This window comes from Phacochoerus africanus, chromosome 5, assembly GCF_016906955.1.
Source record: "Phacochoerus africanus isolate WHEZ1 chromosome 5, ROS_Pafr_v1, whole genome shotgun sequence".
Lineage (NCBI taxonomy): Eukaryota > Metazoa > Chordata > Mammalia > Artiodactyla > Suidae > Phacochoerus > Phacochoerus africanus.
This window is the reverse complement of record NC_062548.1, coordinates 78,237,120-78,251,024: the sequence shown is the minus strand read 5'-3', so window position 1 is coordinate 78,251,024 and position 13,905 is coordinate 78,237,120. Positions and strand designations below refer to the sequence as shown.

Sequence of the window (13,905 nt, the reverse complement as noted above, 5' to 3'; positions counted from 1 at the left end):
ACCACTCTATGATCACTTATTTGGTCAACTCACTGTAATTTTTTTTTTTTTTTGTCTTTTTGCTATTTCTTTGGGCCACTCCCGCGGCATATGGAGGTTCCCTGGCTAGGGGTCCAATCGGAGCTGTAGCCATCGGCCTATGCCAGAGCTACAGCAACGCGAGATCCGAGCCGCGTCTGCAACCTATGCCACAGCTCACGGCAGCGCCGGATCCTTAACCCACTGAGCAAGGGCAGGGACCGAACCCGAAACCTCATGGTTCCTAGTCGGATTCGTTAACCACTGCGCCATGACAGGAACTCCTCACTGTAATTTTTTTTTCAATTTGCTCCAGTCTGATGTTTTCAGAGGAACTCAACCAGTCCAAGGTTTTGCTCTTGATTTAGGATACAAAAAAGTGGTAATTCCTCTTCTTGGCCAAGTTGGATGAGAGAATGGTTTAAGTCCAGCCACTTGGGCTCTTGAGGGTTTTCTTTCTTTTTTTTTTCTTTTTTCTTTTTTTGTCTTTTTGTCTTTTTAGGGCTGCACCTGCAGCATATGGTGGTTCCCAGGCTAGGGAACTGGAACTCTAGCTACCTATGCCACACAGGTGGAGCTACCTATGCCATGGCAACGCCAGATCCTTAACCCACTGAGCGAGGCCAGGGATCGAACCCACAACCTCGTGGTTCCTAGTCAGATTCGTTTCATCTGCACCACAATGGGAACTCTTGGTTTCTTTTTTTTTTTTGTCTTTTTGCTATTTCTTGGGCCATTCCTGCGGCATATGGAGGTTCCCAGGCTAGGGGTCTAATCAGAGCTGTAGCCACAGGCCTACACCAGAGCCACAGCAACACGGGATCCGAGCCGCGTCTGCAACCTACACCACAGCTCATGGCAACGCTGGATCCTTAACCCACTGAGCAAGGCCAGGGATCGAACCCGCAACCTCATGGTTCCTAGTCGGATTCGTTAACCACTGTGCCACGACGGGAACTCCCTTGGATTCTTGATTATTCAGAGCCAGGTCTGCCTGAGTTGGGTCCTTTGCCTCTGCTAGTAGTGCTGGGCTCTGTGATTCTCTCTTGTGAGGTTTTTCTACTGTGTCAGTTGCCTGGAGCCCAAAGGCTCTGGAAATGGAAGAGAAAAGGGTGATGGGTCAGCCTCACCACCTCTCCTGCCACTTTCTTCCAGAGGTGCAGAAGCTTGGATTGACTCGTGTCTCCCCATCTAGCCCCCTTGCCCTGAAGGTGAAAAGGAGAAGGGGTTCCTTTAATCTCCTTCTGCTCTTATCTACTTGGGGGGCCCTGATCTACACCAGAGTGAGTCTGTGTGGCTTTTGCACCAAGGAGATAAGATCTATCCGTACATTGTATTTCGGAAACTTAAAGAAGGACTCCTCTCTCTTTTAGGGGGAAGATCCCCTGGGAGCGATTCACTTGAGAGGCTGTGTGGTGACCTCAGTGGAGAGCAACACAGATGGTAAGAATGGATTTTTGTGGGAAAGAGCTGTGTCGACCCAGGCTCCCTTCCCGCATCTGGACATCCTGACAGCACTCCCTCACCCACTCACGCACTCACTCAGACATAGATGAATTTACTGTCTGAAAACTCTGGAGAGACCCAGAGCTGTTTTCTCCCACCTGCTGCTCTGGCTTTCTGGGCTCTGGGTGGTTGGAGTGGTTTTGTGGCAGTCTCGAATAAATCCTAGCACAAGGCTGAGAAAAATCTATCACCTCAGATGGCTGAGATGGGGAGAATGGCCATGCATTCCTGAAAGAGGACTCTTGGCAGATCTGGAAATCTCCCACAACAAAAGGAACATTTGTGCCCTGGGCAGTGTGAGGTGCCAGAAGTGCTCCTGGGTTGTAGATGGGTCTTGGCTTGTTAGTTAGTGGCACAACTGTGGGTGAGTTGCCTAATGAATCTGGGTTTTAGTTCCTCTTCGAGAATGGCGGAGTTACAGGAACTGACCCCTGGGTCCTGATTGTAAGCCCAAGACTCGGTGATGGAATAATCCTGTCAGTGTAGACTGACTTCTTAGGTGTAGGGATGAGCTGTGTCAGCGGGAAGATGCAGTTTGGACATCCAGGCCCTGGTTTCTCCTGTCATTTGGGGTTTGTGATGTTATAGAGGCTGACAGGAAAACACTGCAGGAGTAAAAGCCTGGATTTTTACTATTCCTGCATCTGCTCACTCCCCTCTCCCTGGAGAGTCATTCTTTAGTGTTGGGATAGGGAGTGTGCTGCCTTTTGATGTGAGATGGATGTTTTAAGTCTTGTCACAGTATTGGCTAGTTTGCTACCTTCCAGTCTTTCAAAAGAGACTCTCACTTAGCCTTTGTTAATTTGCTAAAAACCAGTTCAGGCTATCCTGGTGGTACTGGTGGTGCCTTCATGGTTTTTTGTTTTGTTTTGTTTTGTTTTGTTTTAATTTTTGGCGGTGCTCATGGCATGTGAAAGTTCCCGGGCCGGCGGTGACAATGTCGGATCCTTAACCCACTGCTCCACAAGGGAACCCTGCATCTGTTTATATATATATATATATATATATATTAAGGTCAGCTCTTGGTTTATTTTATGAGCAGGGGAAAGTTACCCACTAGACACTATTACAGAGTTTTGGTTCAACATTATTTGTACAAAAGCGAGAAATTTAGTTTCCATATAAACTATAAAAGAAAAATCTTTCTCCTTTCGGGTTTTACATTTCCGCTACATACCTGCTTGTATAAGCACTATATATATAATCATACAGTGAATGTTTATGATCATGTAGTGATGGTAAGCTTGAAAATCATGCTGCACTTAATTCTTAGAACACTTGAGAAATGGGGATTTCACAGCTTGCAGAAGGAGGGTGATCTGGGTGTCCTTTCGGGGGCCCTTGTGGGCTGTCATTCACTTCCTCTCTCACCAGACAGGAGGAGTGAGGAAGAGAACCTCTTTGAGATCATCACGGCCGATGAAGTGCACTACTTCTTGCAAGCGGCCAACCCCAAGGAGCGCACTGAGTGGATCAAAGCCATCCAGGTGGCCTCCCGGACGGGGAAGTGAGGACATGCCTGCAGCTCGGCACCTGCCTCCCAGGGAACCACATGGATAAGCTCAATCCAGGACCAGGCTACTTCTGTGACAGATCTCACGAGAAAGGGCCCAGGGGTGGGACATTGTCATCTGCAGGGGGTCCTGGAGGTAACTAACCCCGTGGTGTGTGATATTCGCCTGCACTGACCACATGGCTCGCTCAAGCCTCTCTGCCGTCCTCTGTGTCCCCCAGGCAGACATGACAAGCTGTGTGGCCTGGGACACTGTTTACCTGCTCCAAGTCTCTGGTTCCTCCTCTGGAAAATGAAAGCATTGAACTAGGAGAGCCCTGAGTTCCTCCCTTGCTTCAAACCCCAAAGCCTTGCGATTCTAATACCCATGGCAGTGCAGCCGGTGTCCCTCGGTGCTCAGGTTTTGACCTTGCCCTTCAGAACTGGAAGCAATGCTTCCCTTTGAAACCATTGCCCCTCTGTCTTAAGAGTGCTAGGAGAAAATCTCTGTGGTTCCCCTCTGTTTCCTTCCCTTGATGTTGGCCACGAGATCACATATCAGTGTCAAGGACAAGTCTCGTTTTCCTTTCTTGCGCTACCCAGAAACTCCCTGAGAGCCAGCTCCCCAGTGGTGGCTTTTAGCTTGAAGCCTTGTGGCTACAGCCTGAAAAGTTCTGAGAAAAACATCCGAGGAAGTCAGGAGTTGCCCAAGCCCTCTCCACCCACAGAAGCTGCCCAGAGCAGGTGTGTCCTGCTCCCGCTGTAGGCTGGTCTGGCAAGGGGCTACGTTTGACCCCTTCCAGATCATTACTCTATCTTTTTTTCCCCCCTAATTATGACTAGGAACTCCAAATCTGCAAGATTAAATTTCATTTGAGGGTTTATAGAAAAAAGTGGCTGGATGGGTTTTCTCTACGGGGTCTCTCCGTGAGTGAGGGGGCTGGGCAGCTCCTTGGCTGATGCCCTCCTCCCCCAGCTCCAGCGGGTGGAGGAGCTGGACCCCAGGCCAGCTGATGGGACGATGGGTTTGTACAAAGATGGATTTGACTTGCACCTACACAGTGTGTGGTGGTGGCCAACACGCTGTGCTGTACCTCAGTCATTGATATTGGGGTTGAGCCTGAGTTTTAAGCATGTGCTGTTGCAGCTCCTGCTTCACCTCTGAAGGGCCTCACAAACCCATCATACACCAGGGGGATCTGACCAAATCAAAGGAGGTACTACCTTCCAATGTTTATCCCTGCCCACGTTCTAGTGATTTGAAACCAAAATGGAGAAAGAAACCAGGTATGTGGGTGAAGGTGTATTTTCCAACTTCAGAAGTTTAATTTTAAGGCCATAGTGAGGAAAGGGGAGTAGAAAATTCTTCCTGATTGTATCGGCTCCTCTCTTCCCTTTCCCCCCAAATTCCACACAACCTCCTTCAGGCTCTTCCTACCCCCAGATTCTTTTCTCAGTGGCCAGGAAGTTCAAGGGGTAAAAGACCACCTTTTCTCTGATTCTTTAGTAAATCATCTTAGAACATGCACCGTAGTTTTCCCACATTCAGTGTTAAACGTATTTATTCATGTGGCATCACTGTTAAGTTTTGAAATAAATATTTACCTTGTTGATGTCTTTTTGGTGTGATGACTCTGATGTTTCCCTGCTCTTCATGACTCTCCTTCTCTACCCCCACTTTCACTCTCTGAAGATAACACCATCTGTCTTCTCTCCAGTCATTTCAATGACTTTATGGTTTTTTTTTTTAAAACCAAAGTCAGTGTGTTCCAGGGAGCAAGAATCTGGAACATTAAATCTGGGGAAAATAAAGATCAGGTTTATGGAACAGGAAGATATAGGGACAACATATCTTCCTAGTCCCTAAACTTTTATCGGTATCTTTTAAATTTATGAGACCCTGATTATGATGTTTAGCCAAGCAAAAAGTCCATAAGTGGCCATTATCTCTTAATGCAAAAAATGATTTACATTAGGGGAAAATAAGTCTCCCGCTGAAAGGCTGCTAAGTATGGTTGAGGAGGGTGTGCACTGCTCAGCTTCGGGAGGCGTTATTCACACCACAGTCTAGGTGACCAGCACTCCCTGGGATTTGCATTACGCAGTCTGCACATTTGTACATTGTGGTCTGAGTAGAATTCAAAGCATCATTGTGGCTTCCTAACAGGGGCAATTGATTCTTCCTGGTGGAACAAAGGTGTCACTTGCCAAAACAGATATTAAGAGTATAGGTATAGATAGTATGTCTGAACCTCTTTGGCTTAGAAATCATTCTCCAGTGGTTTCAGCATAGTAATAAGCAAACCTACCTGGGTCTGGGCCCCTGAGTGACAGACATGGCCCTCCGTGTGGTGGATGAAAGAACGTACAAATGGTCAATTCCATTTAAAGAACATTAGAAGCTGGGGGCGGGGGGGAGGCTACTTGGCATTTACCAGGATCCAATTAAGAGTGAGGAAAAAAATAAACAGTAAAAGAATTATTTATGGGAGAATTAGGAACGTATATGTAAAGGAGGGAAAGGGCTTCTTGCATCATACGATTGACAGCAAGTGAGAAAAAGCATGAAATCTGAAAAAATCTAACCCTCTTTTGGGGAAAAAAAGCAGAAGGGGTCCTTGTGAGGTGAGAATCTTGCACACAGGAGGAGAAAGAACACTACTACTTTAAGGAAAGATGTTAAGTGTCCTTTGTGGACACACATGGACACATGTACAGACAGTGGTTATGCTTCTATCAACAGGGATGATTTTCAAAAGCGGAATAAGGAACTTGCTTCTTTTAAAATAAGAGTTTCCCAGTATGTGTTGATAGACATTAGAGAAAGCTAAATAGAGCATCCACATCATTTCCTGTGGATTTCAGGTGAAGCCTACTATGAACAAACCCTCCCCCACCCCCGGCTGTCACCCCATGTTACGCTTAGGGTGAAAAAAACTGTAAAGGAATTATTTAAGATTTCAGGGTACATTTTGCATTCTGTTCTGAACCAGGGGTTTCAGAACTGCATCAGGGGTCAACCCCATGTTCACTGCAGCCCTATTTACAATCACCAAGGTATGGGAGCAACCTAAATGCCTGTCAAAGGATGAATGGATAAAGAAGCTGTGTTATAGTATACATATATACAATGAAATACTACTCAATCATAAAAAGAGTGAGATTTTGACATTTATGACAATATGGATAGACATTAATAGTATGTCGATTGAAATGATGCAGACATAGACAAATACTGTATGATTTCATTCATATGTGGAATCTAAAACACACACGCACAAACGAACAAACAGAATGAAACACAAACACACTTATATACAGGGATCGGATTAGCAGATTAGTGGTTCCGAGAGGGGCAAGGGATGGGGGATGGGAGAAATGGGTGAAGGGGGTCAACGCTCTGGTGATGAATGGCAACCAGACTGTGGTGATGACTCTAATGTCTACAGATGTTGAATTATAATGCTCTACTTCTGAAACTTCTATGAACAAAACAAAACTACACAGGGTGGATTAGAGGATGAGGAACAGGTGGAGGAAACAGAAAGGTGGAAGAAGCTTGGTTACGAAAATAAACTCCACTTGAAATTATGGCCCTCAGTGATTCTGGCTCAGCTTCAGGGCAAAGGGAAGGACAATTTAGATGTCACTGGAGGAGAGAAATGAGGATGAGAAGAAAGAGTTTAAGATGCCACATTTGCTGATGGATTTGGTTGAGCTGCATTGCATTTCGGGGAAAGATGCACATGGATATTTCTGAGGAGGTTGTGTGATACAGTAAGAAGTGCAATTATCCTGGAGCCTGGGATCTGGGTTTGAAAGCCAGATGATTTACTATGACTTACTGGGTTTACAACACATCTGAATATCAGCTTCTTTATCCTTAAAATGAGGATCATAACATTGCCTTCATAGGACAGTTATTAGAACCCAGTGAAAGAATATAATGTCCCCTGGCACATATGGGCATGGCAGCAAATCCTAGTGTCCTTCCTTCTGACCCCTCTACCGTAGAAGCCATTCTTGGTAATCCAGGTTTTCAAGACCTGTAACAATAGCTTTCAACTTTTAATCTATATCAGAGCAGCTTATAGAATTCCTTCTCTGAGCCTCAAAGTCAGGGATTCTGATTTCCTAAGTGTCCAGGGGGTTACACAGGCTTGCAGGTCCACTTTTTAACAAAGACATTATGGGTAATTTTAATCAACATTCAAGTTAAAAACTACCAGTAAGGTACTTGAATCCCACTGCTTCTTGTGTAGACATTGAAGCACTAGCCTAGATTTAAAGACCTTTCAAGAACTGGTCCCTACTCACCTTTCCTAACTAATGACTCCTTTGCTGCTTCTGCCACTCCAGACTTCTTCCTGGTTCTTAGGAGACCAGTACCTCAAGGGCACCCCAAGACCTAGAATATTCTCTGCTCTCTGTCTGTATCTCTCTCTTATTTTATTTTATTTTATTTTTTGCTTTTTAGGGCCGTACCTGCGGCGAATGTAAGTTCCTAGGCTAGGAGTTGGATCAGAGCTGCAGCTGCTGACCTACACCACAGCCACAGCAATGTGGGATCTGAGCCACATCTGTGACCTACACCCTACCTCATGGCAATGCCGGATCTTTAATCTACTGAGCGAGGCCAGGGATTGAATTTGCATCCTCATGGATACTAGTCGGGGTCATTACCACTGAACCACAGCAGGAACTCCATCCCTGTCTCTTTAACTCTCTCATTTTTATTCTTCTGTCCAGGTCCAGCTTGATGCCTTAGCTTCCCACCCCTCTCTCCTATCCTTCCCTCCACGTCCACGGTAGACTGTACCACCTTGAACTTCTCCACCATCTGTTTGTATCATTCAGGCATTCATGAACAGCCCCACACCGTGTTGGCTGATGTCATCAGCCATGTTTCCTGTCTTAGGGTGTGTGCGCTTTGGGGTCAGAAAAGGATGTGTTTTACATCTCTTTCCATCCCACTTAACACCTAGTTGAGTGTACTTAGCAGGTGCTCTGTAAACAGCTGCTGGCTGAGTAATGTGAATGAAGTAATCATTCATCACAGGAGGCTCCTGATACACTGACCTGAGCATAGGGAGATCACTGCAGATGCAATAGCAAGCACTTTCTGTCTGCTTCCACCATGTTCAGTGCCTTGCAAACATGAGCCCAGTAAATGTTCATAGCAACCCTAGGAGATTTATACCATATTATTCCCATTCTATGAATGAGGAGATGGTGGTACAGGGAGATGAAGGGACTTGACCAAGGACACACGGTCAGGAATCATCAGAGTTGAAGTTCTAGTCTGGTCTGGCTGGCCCCAGAGTTCATGCTTTCAATACCCACTTTAAACTTCCCCTTTCTAATAAGTTTAATCAGTGCTGCCTATGTGTGCTGGGAACTTGGTGACACACCACACAAGTTTTTCACTTAAGTTGTACAACAGTCACCTCAGGCAGCTGCATCTCCATTTTGCAAATGAAGAAATGAGGTTAATCAAACTGCCCAAGGGCCCCAAGCCATTTAGCCCAGGAGATTCAAACGCAGGTCAGCCTGGCTGCTGCATCCATGCACATAAGTGCTCTGCTCTGCTGTGGATTTATTGAGCTCTCTCACCACTTTTTTGACTTGCTGTCTTGCTGCTTTGGGAATACTCTGGCTACTACACCCATCACGCATGCCCTATCAGCAACAGCAACACTTCCTGTTAGGCTATGGCCACCCTCTAGGCTTGTCTTTATATAAAGGGAAAGCTTTATGGTTAGATACAGCTATGCAAATAGTTCTGCCCTCCTGATACTGGTTTTGAGGCTTCTGAGGATTTTCTTCTCTAACAATAGATGTGGCAGAACATTTTCCTGAGTCGACTATTGTGTATATGTCTATATATATATAGACGCACATGTGTCCACATACTTATATATAGACACATACTTGTCCACTTATTTGTGTTTTTTTGTTTGACCTAACTACTGATATCACTGGTTGCAGGCACAGGACAAAACTGCTCTGTGGTCAAAAGCCATATTTTGTCAATAATAAGTAAATAAAACACAGTAAAGGGCAGACATTTTACTGAAGAACCTATATGGGAGTGCCTGTCATGGCACAGAGGAAACGAATCCAACTAGGAACCATGAGGTTGCGGGTTTGATCCCTGATCTCACTCAGTGGGTTAAGGATCCAGTGTTGCCGTGAGCTGTGGTGTACAGGTCACAGAGGTGGCTCAGATCTGGCATTGCTGTGGCTGTGGCATGGTCTGGCACCTGTAGGTCAGATTCGACACCTAGCCTGGGAACCTCCATATGCCAAGACTGTGCCCCTAAAAAGCAAAATAAAAAAGGAGAAAAAGAAGAAGAAGAAGCTGTATGGATGGCAGATAAGCACAGGAAAAGATGCTCTCATAAGTCATTAGGGAAATGCAAATTAAAACTGTAATTAGATGCCTGTGCAAGTCTAGCAGAATGTCCAAAATTGCAAAGACCCGTGTTGGCGAAAGTGCAGAGGAATTGAAACACACTGCTGGCGGGAAAGTAAACTAGTTGCAACCACCTTGGAGAGCAGTTGGATAGTTTCTAAAAAAGGGAAACACTCCTGGATATGTATTCAAGAGAAATGAGATCATATGACTATGTGGAGCTTACACATCAATATTCATAGAAGCTCTGCTTATAATAGTCAAAAACTGGAAACCACCCAAATATCCAATACATTTTTTTGGGTCTCATTTTGTTTTGTTTTTTTTGGCCTTGCCTGAGGCATGGACAAGTTCCTGGGCCAGGGATTGAACTGGCTCCACAAGCAGTGAAAATGCCAGATCCTTAACCTGCTGAGCCACCAGGGAACTCCTCCAATAAACCATTAATAGAGAGAGAGATCGTGTATATTCCTATAAGGGAATATTACTCAGAAATAAAAAGAAATAAACTATTGATATATTCAACATGGATGAATCTCAGTATAAGTATGGTGAATGAAAAAACCAGACCCCAAACAGTACATACTGTATTGAAATAAAATCTACAAATAGTGGGAGGAAGTGGCTGAATCTACCATGCCAGAACAGTGGTTGCCTGGGGTTGGAGAGGAGGAATGGGGGGGAGAGGCGGTAAGAATATTAGAGGGAAATGGGCATTTTTTTCTTTTCTTTTTAGGGCCGCGCCTGCAGCATATGGAAGTTCCCAGGCTGTGGCTGTCCGCCTACACCACAAGCCACAGCACTGTGGGATCGGAGATGCATTTGCAATTTATACCACAGCTCACAGCAATGCTGGATCCTTAACCCATTGAGCAAGGCCACGGATCAAACCCGCATCCTCACAGATACTATATCCGGTACTCAACCCTCTGAGAAATCCAGAAAAAGACATTTTTGAGAGCTAAGGATATGTCCCTTTACCTTGATTGTGGTGACAGTTAAATGGCATATAATAGGTCAAAAATGGTTGAGTTGTATAATTTAAGTACATGCAACTTCTTGTATGTCAATGTCAGTTATAGTTTATAAAGTCATGCTTTGCACATTATATTTGGGATTTGCAGACACAAGTGCCCTGTAGCATGAGCAGCTGCTCATGACTTTCTTAGCTGGGACCACCTGCTCTCAGCACTCCTGAGGAGCTGGTTCAGAAATCATCAGGATTTAAAGTACCATCCTTTTGTCTCTTTCCCTAATGGGACAAGGAGCATTTGAGAGTACAATTTGTTACCCAGAACGCTTTGGGAATGTTCAGGCTAATGCAGATTTCTTGCTCTTCGAATATTTTTATTTTATTTTTATTTTTTGCTTTTTAGGGCCGCACCCACGGCATATGGAGGTTCCTAGGCTAGGAGTCGAATCACAGCTACAGCAGCTGGCCTACACCACAGCCACAGCAATGCAGGATCCAAGCCGCGTCTGTGACCTATACCACAGCTCAGGGCAAGGCTGGATCCTCAACCCTCTGAGCGAGGCCAGGGATTGAACCTGCAACCTCATGGTTCCTGGTCAGATTCATTTCAGCGGAGCCATGACAGGAGCAGCTTTCTTTGAATATTAAGTAGGCAGCCTCCTAATCTCAATTCTATTACTTGACAACCTCCCCAAAGTTCTAAGGCCAGGCCCCTGTCTTCCTAAGAAGTGCAGTGACACCACATGAATTCTCTTTGCTGCTTTACTAGAAGTGGAACCTCAGGGCTTCAGTTATCATTGTGGAGGTAGGAGTGGGGGTGGGGAGTGGGGATGTGGGTGGAAGAAGGGAATGTGGAAAAGTGGGGGGAAGTGGCTGCGTCTGGGCAGTGTCAGGGCATCACCAGGAAGCTTTCTCTTAAACCACCTCCTGTCCCCTCCCCCCAGTCTCTCACAGTGACCTGCTTTCATTGACTTGCCTCTTTATTTTTTTTTATTTTTTTATTTTTTTGTCTTTTTGCTATTTCTTGGGCCGCTCCTGCGGCATATGGAGGTTCCCAGGCTAGGGGTTGAATCGGAGATGTAGCCACCAGCCTACACCGGAGCCACAGCAACGCAGGATCCGAGCCGCGTCTGCAACCTACACCACAGCTCACGGCAACGCCGGATCCTTAACCACTGAGCAAGGGCAGGGACCGAACCCGCAACCTCATGGTTCCTAGTCGGATTCGTTAACCACTGCGCCACGACGGGAACTCCTGCCTCTTTATTTTTAAACTGGAGGATAGAAGAAAGTTCTTGCTATTTTGGAGTTCTGATCAGCTGGGTTTTGTTCAGTTCAATGTTCCCTGTAATTCCCGTAATCAAAGTGCCCCCGACTGACAGCTCAGAGGAAATAGATTGTCTGATGTTCTCAAAGCCATGAAGCTGAACATATTTCCCAAGAAAGGCCAGAATGGCAGAAAAGTGGCAAGCTAGCTGGTGAGCTCACATTAAAACTGAAGCATAGTTAGCTTTGTGTTCAGACAAGGAAGCCTGTAGTTCCTCCTAATGGGGCATTTCTAAAGAAAACCAACCCCCTGAAGTCAAATAATTTTAAATGATTCTGAATTTTTCTATCCCTACTGTAGAAGGGAGTTTTCTCTCATAGTCAGTAGGCAGATCAGATACCTAATCTGATCAGTTCCTAATGAACCTCTCTAAGCCTTGTATTTGTGTCTGTAATATGGGGAGATTCACAGATACAGAGAACAGACCTGTGGTTGCCACCTCTTTGGGGAGTGGGGGTGGGGGAGGGAAGGATTGGGAGTCTGGGATCAGTAGGTGAAAACCATTAGGTATAGAATAGATACACAAACAAGGTCCTACTGTAGAGCATGGGGAACTATATACAATATGCTATGATAAACTGTAATGGAAAAGAATACAAAAAAGAATGTATATATTCTTTGCTGTACAGAATAAATTAACACAATATTGTAAATAAACTATACTTCAATAAAGTAATTAAAAATTTTTTTAAAAAAACATGGAGTCTCACACCTACATTGCCCCATTGATGTGAGCATTAAACGAGATCATGGAAGTAAAATGATGGATGCTGGCATGGATGATCAATGGATATAGTAGTTTAACGAGATGTTAAAATGGGATCACTTTTGTCTCTCTTTGGCTGAAGCCCTTAAAAGGTCCAGAACAAATAGCAGATGACAGGTACTCTCACATCCAAACAACGTGTGGAAAAGGTAGATAAAAGCCAGGTGTGCAACCCTTTGCTCTTTTCTCACTGGAAGATCTAAATGAGGTGAAGAACTTGGAGAGACGAGTCTAAAATCAGGGAGATTGGTTTGGGGTGGAAGGCATTTGCCATGCAATGGAATTTTCCTTTTCATGCTATGGGAGTAACGTGAGGGTAATTCTCTTTATCCCAAACAGACCATGAAGGGTTTCGAGAAGATTCCGACTTTGACCTGTATCCAGCGGAATCCATGTAGCCCAGAGACTGGTGGCGGGTCATGCCTGGCAACAGCCTAAGGCCAGAGGCTGTGACTGGTGGCAAAGGCAAGAAGAGGAGGCTGCACAGGAATCAGGCTGTGCTCCTGGATTGTTGGGGCAAAGGATGCTGGAACGAGCACTTCCTAGTGTGGGCTTTAAAGACTCCTGCCAAAGAGGACTGCCTGGACCTTGACAAATGGAATGGAGACTGCAGAACCAAGTGATGAACATAGCTTTATGTCAGACAACTGGGAAGACCTATGGATGGCGATCGGGAGCAGGAAGAGGGGCCGGCCAAGGGGTTGGTCCAGATATGATCAATAGAAGAAGGCCTTCAGGAGCCTAGAGAGAAGCATAGTCCCGCAAGAAAAGGGAAGTGGTCAACTGTGTCAAAGTCATGGCTGGTGAGGAGGCTGAGGCCTCAAGAAGGCAGTGGGTCTGGTCATGAAAGCACATGGTGACCCGCAGGGGAGAATTTTCAGAAGGATGGAGAGGGGGAAAGGTCAGCCCAGAGAAAATGGTGCTAGTGGTAAAAGGGGAAGCAGTGGTTGAGGATGGTTCATTCTGGAAGTGCGTTATTGGTTTGTAGCTTCCGGGAGTAATAGTAACTCATAGAGCAACTCATAGTCACTGTTCATTTATTTGTTCAACAGGCCCATGTTAATTAGAGACCAGGAGTGCTTGTTGACAGCTTAAGTGAATGAGGCAGGCAAGCTCTCGGTGGTCAGGGAGCTTGCGTCCTAGTGTGGAGGTATGGTCTGGAAACAATCAAGACAGCCTTAGATACTGAAAGTGCTATTGAAGAAAATAAAACAAGCCAAGAAATAAGCACATTCCAGACTGTGGAAAGACAAAGTGCAGAGATCCTGAGGTAGGAGTGAGCACTGCATCATCAAGGAACAAAAAGAAAGGCCAGAGTGTCTGATGCTTGATAAACTAGGAGGAAGATGACAGGAGATGCCAGAGAGTCAGGGAAGAAGGAGCTTGGATTTGACTCTAAATGCAAGGG

The 13,905-nt window shown here is 45.5% G+C and overlaps 1 protein-coding gene across 3 annotated transcripts in view; it reads left to right on the top strand.

Moving 5' to 3' along the window:
• PLEK (pleckstrin) overlaps positions 1 to 4,629 on the top strand; it is a 28,993-nt gene extending 24,364 nt beyond the window's left edge. For 2 of the 3 annotated variants that reach the window (XM_047781901.1, XM_047781902.1), the window contains exons 8-9: positions 1,392 to 1,461; positions 2,899 to 4,629. In XM_047781901.1, coding sequence (XP_047637857.1) covers positions 1,392 to 1,461; positions 2,899 to 3,035 — 207 coding nt within the window. In that variant the 3' untranslated portion in view covers positions 3,036 to 4,629. The remainder of the gene's footprint in view (positions 1 to 1,391; positions 1,462 to 2,898) is intronic. The other variant, XR_007135108.1, reaches the window with a different exon arrangement.
• Positions 4,630 to 13,905: the final 9,276 nt, after the last annotated feature.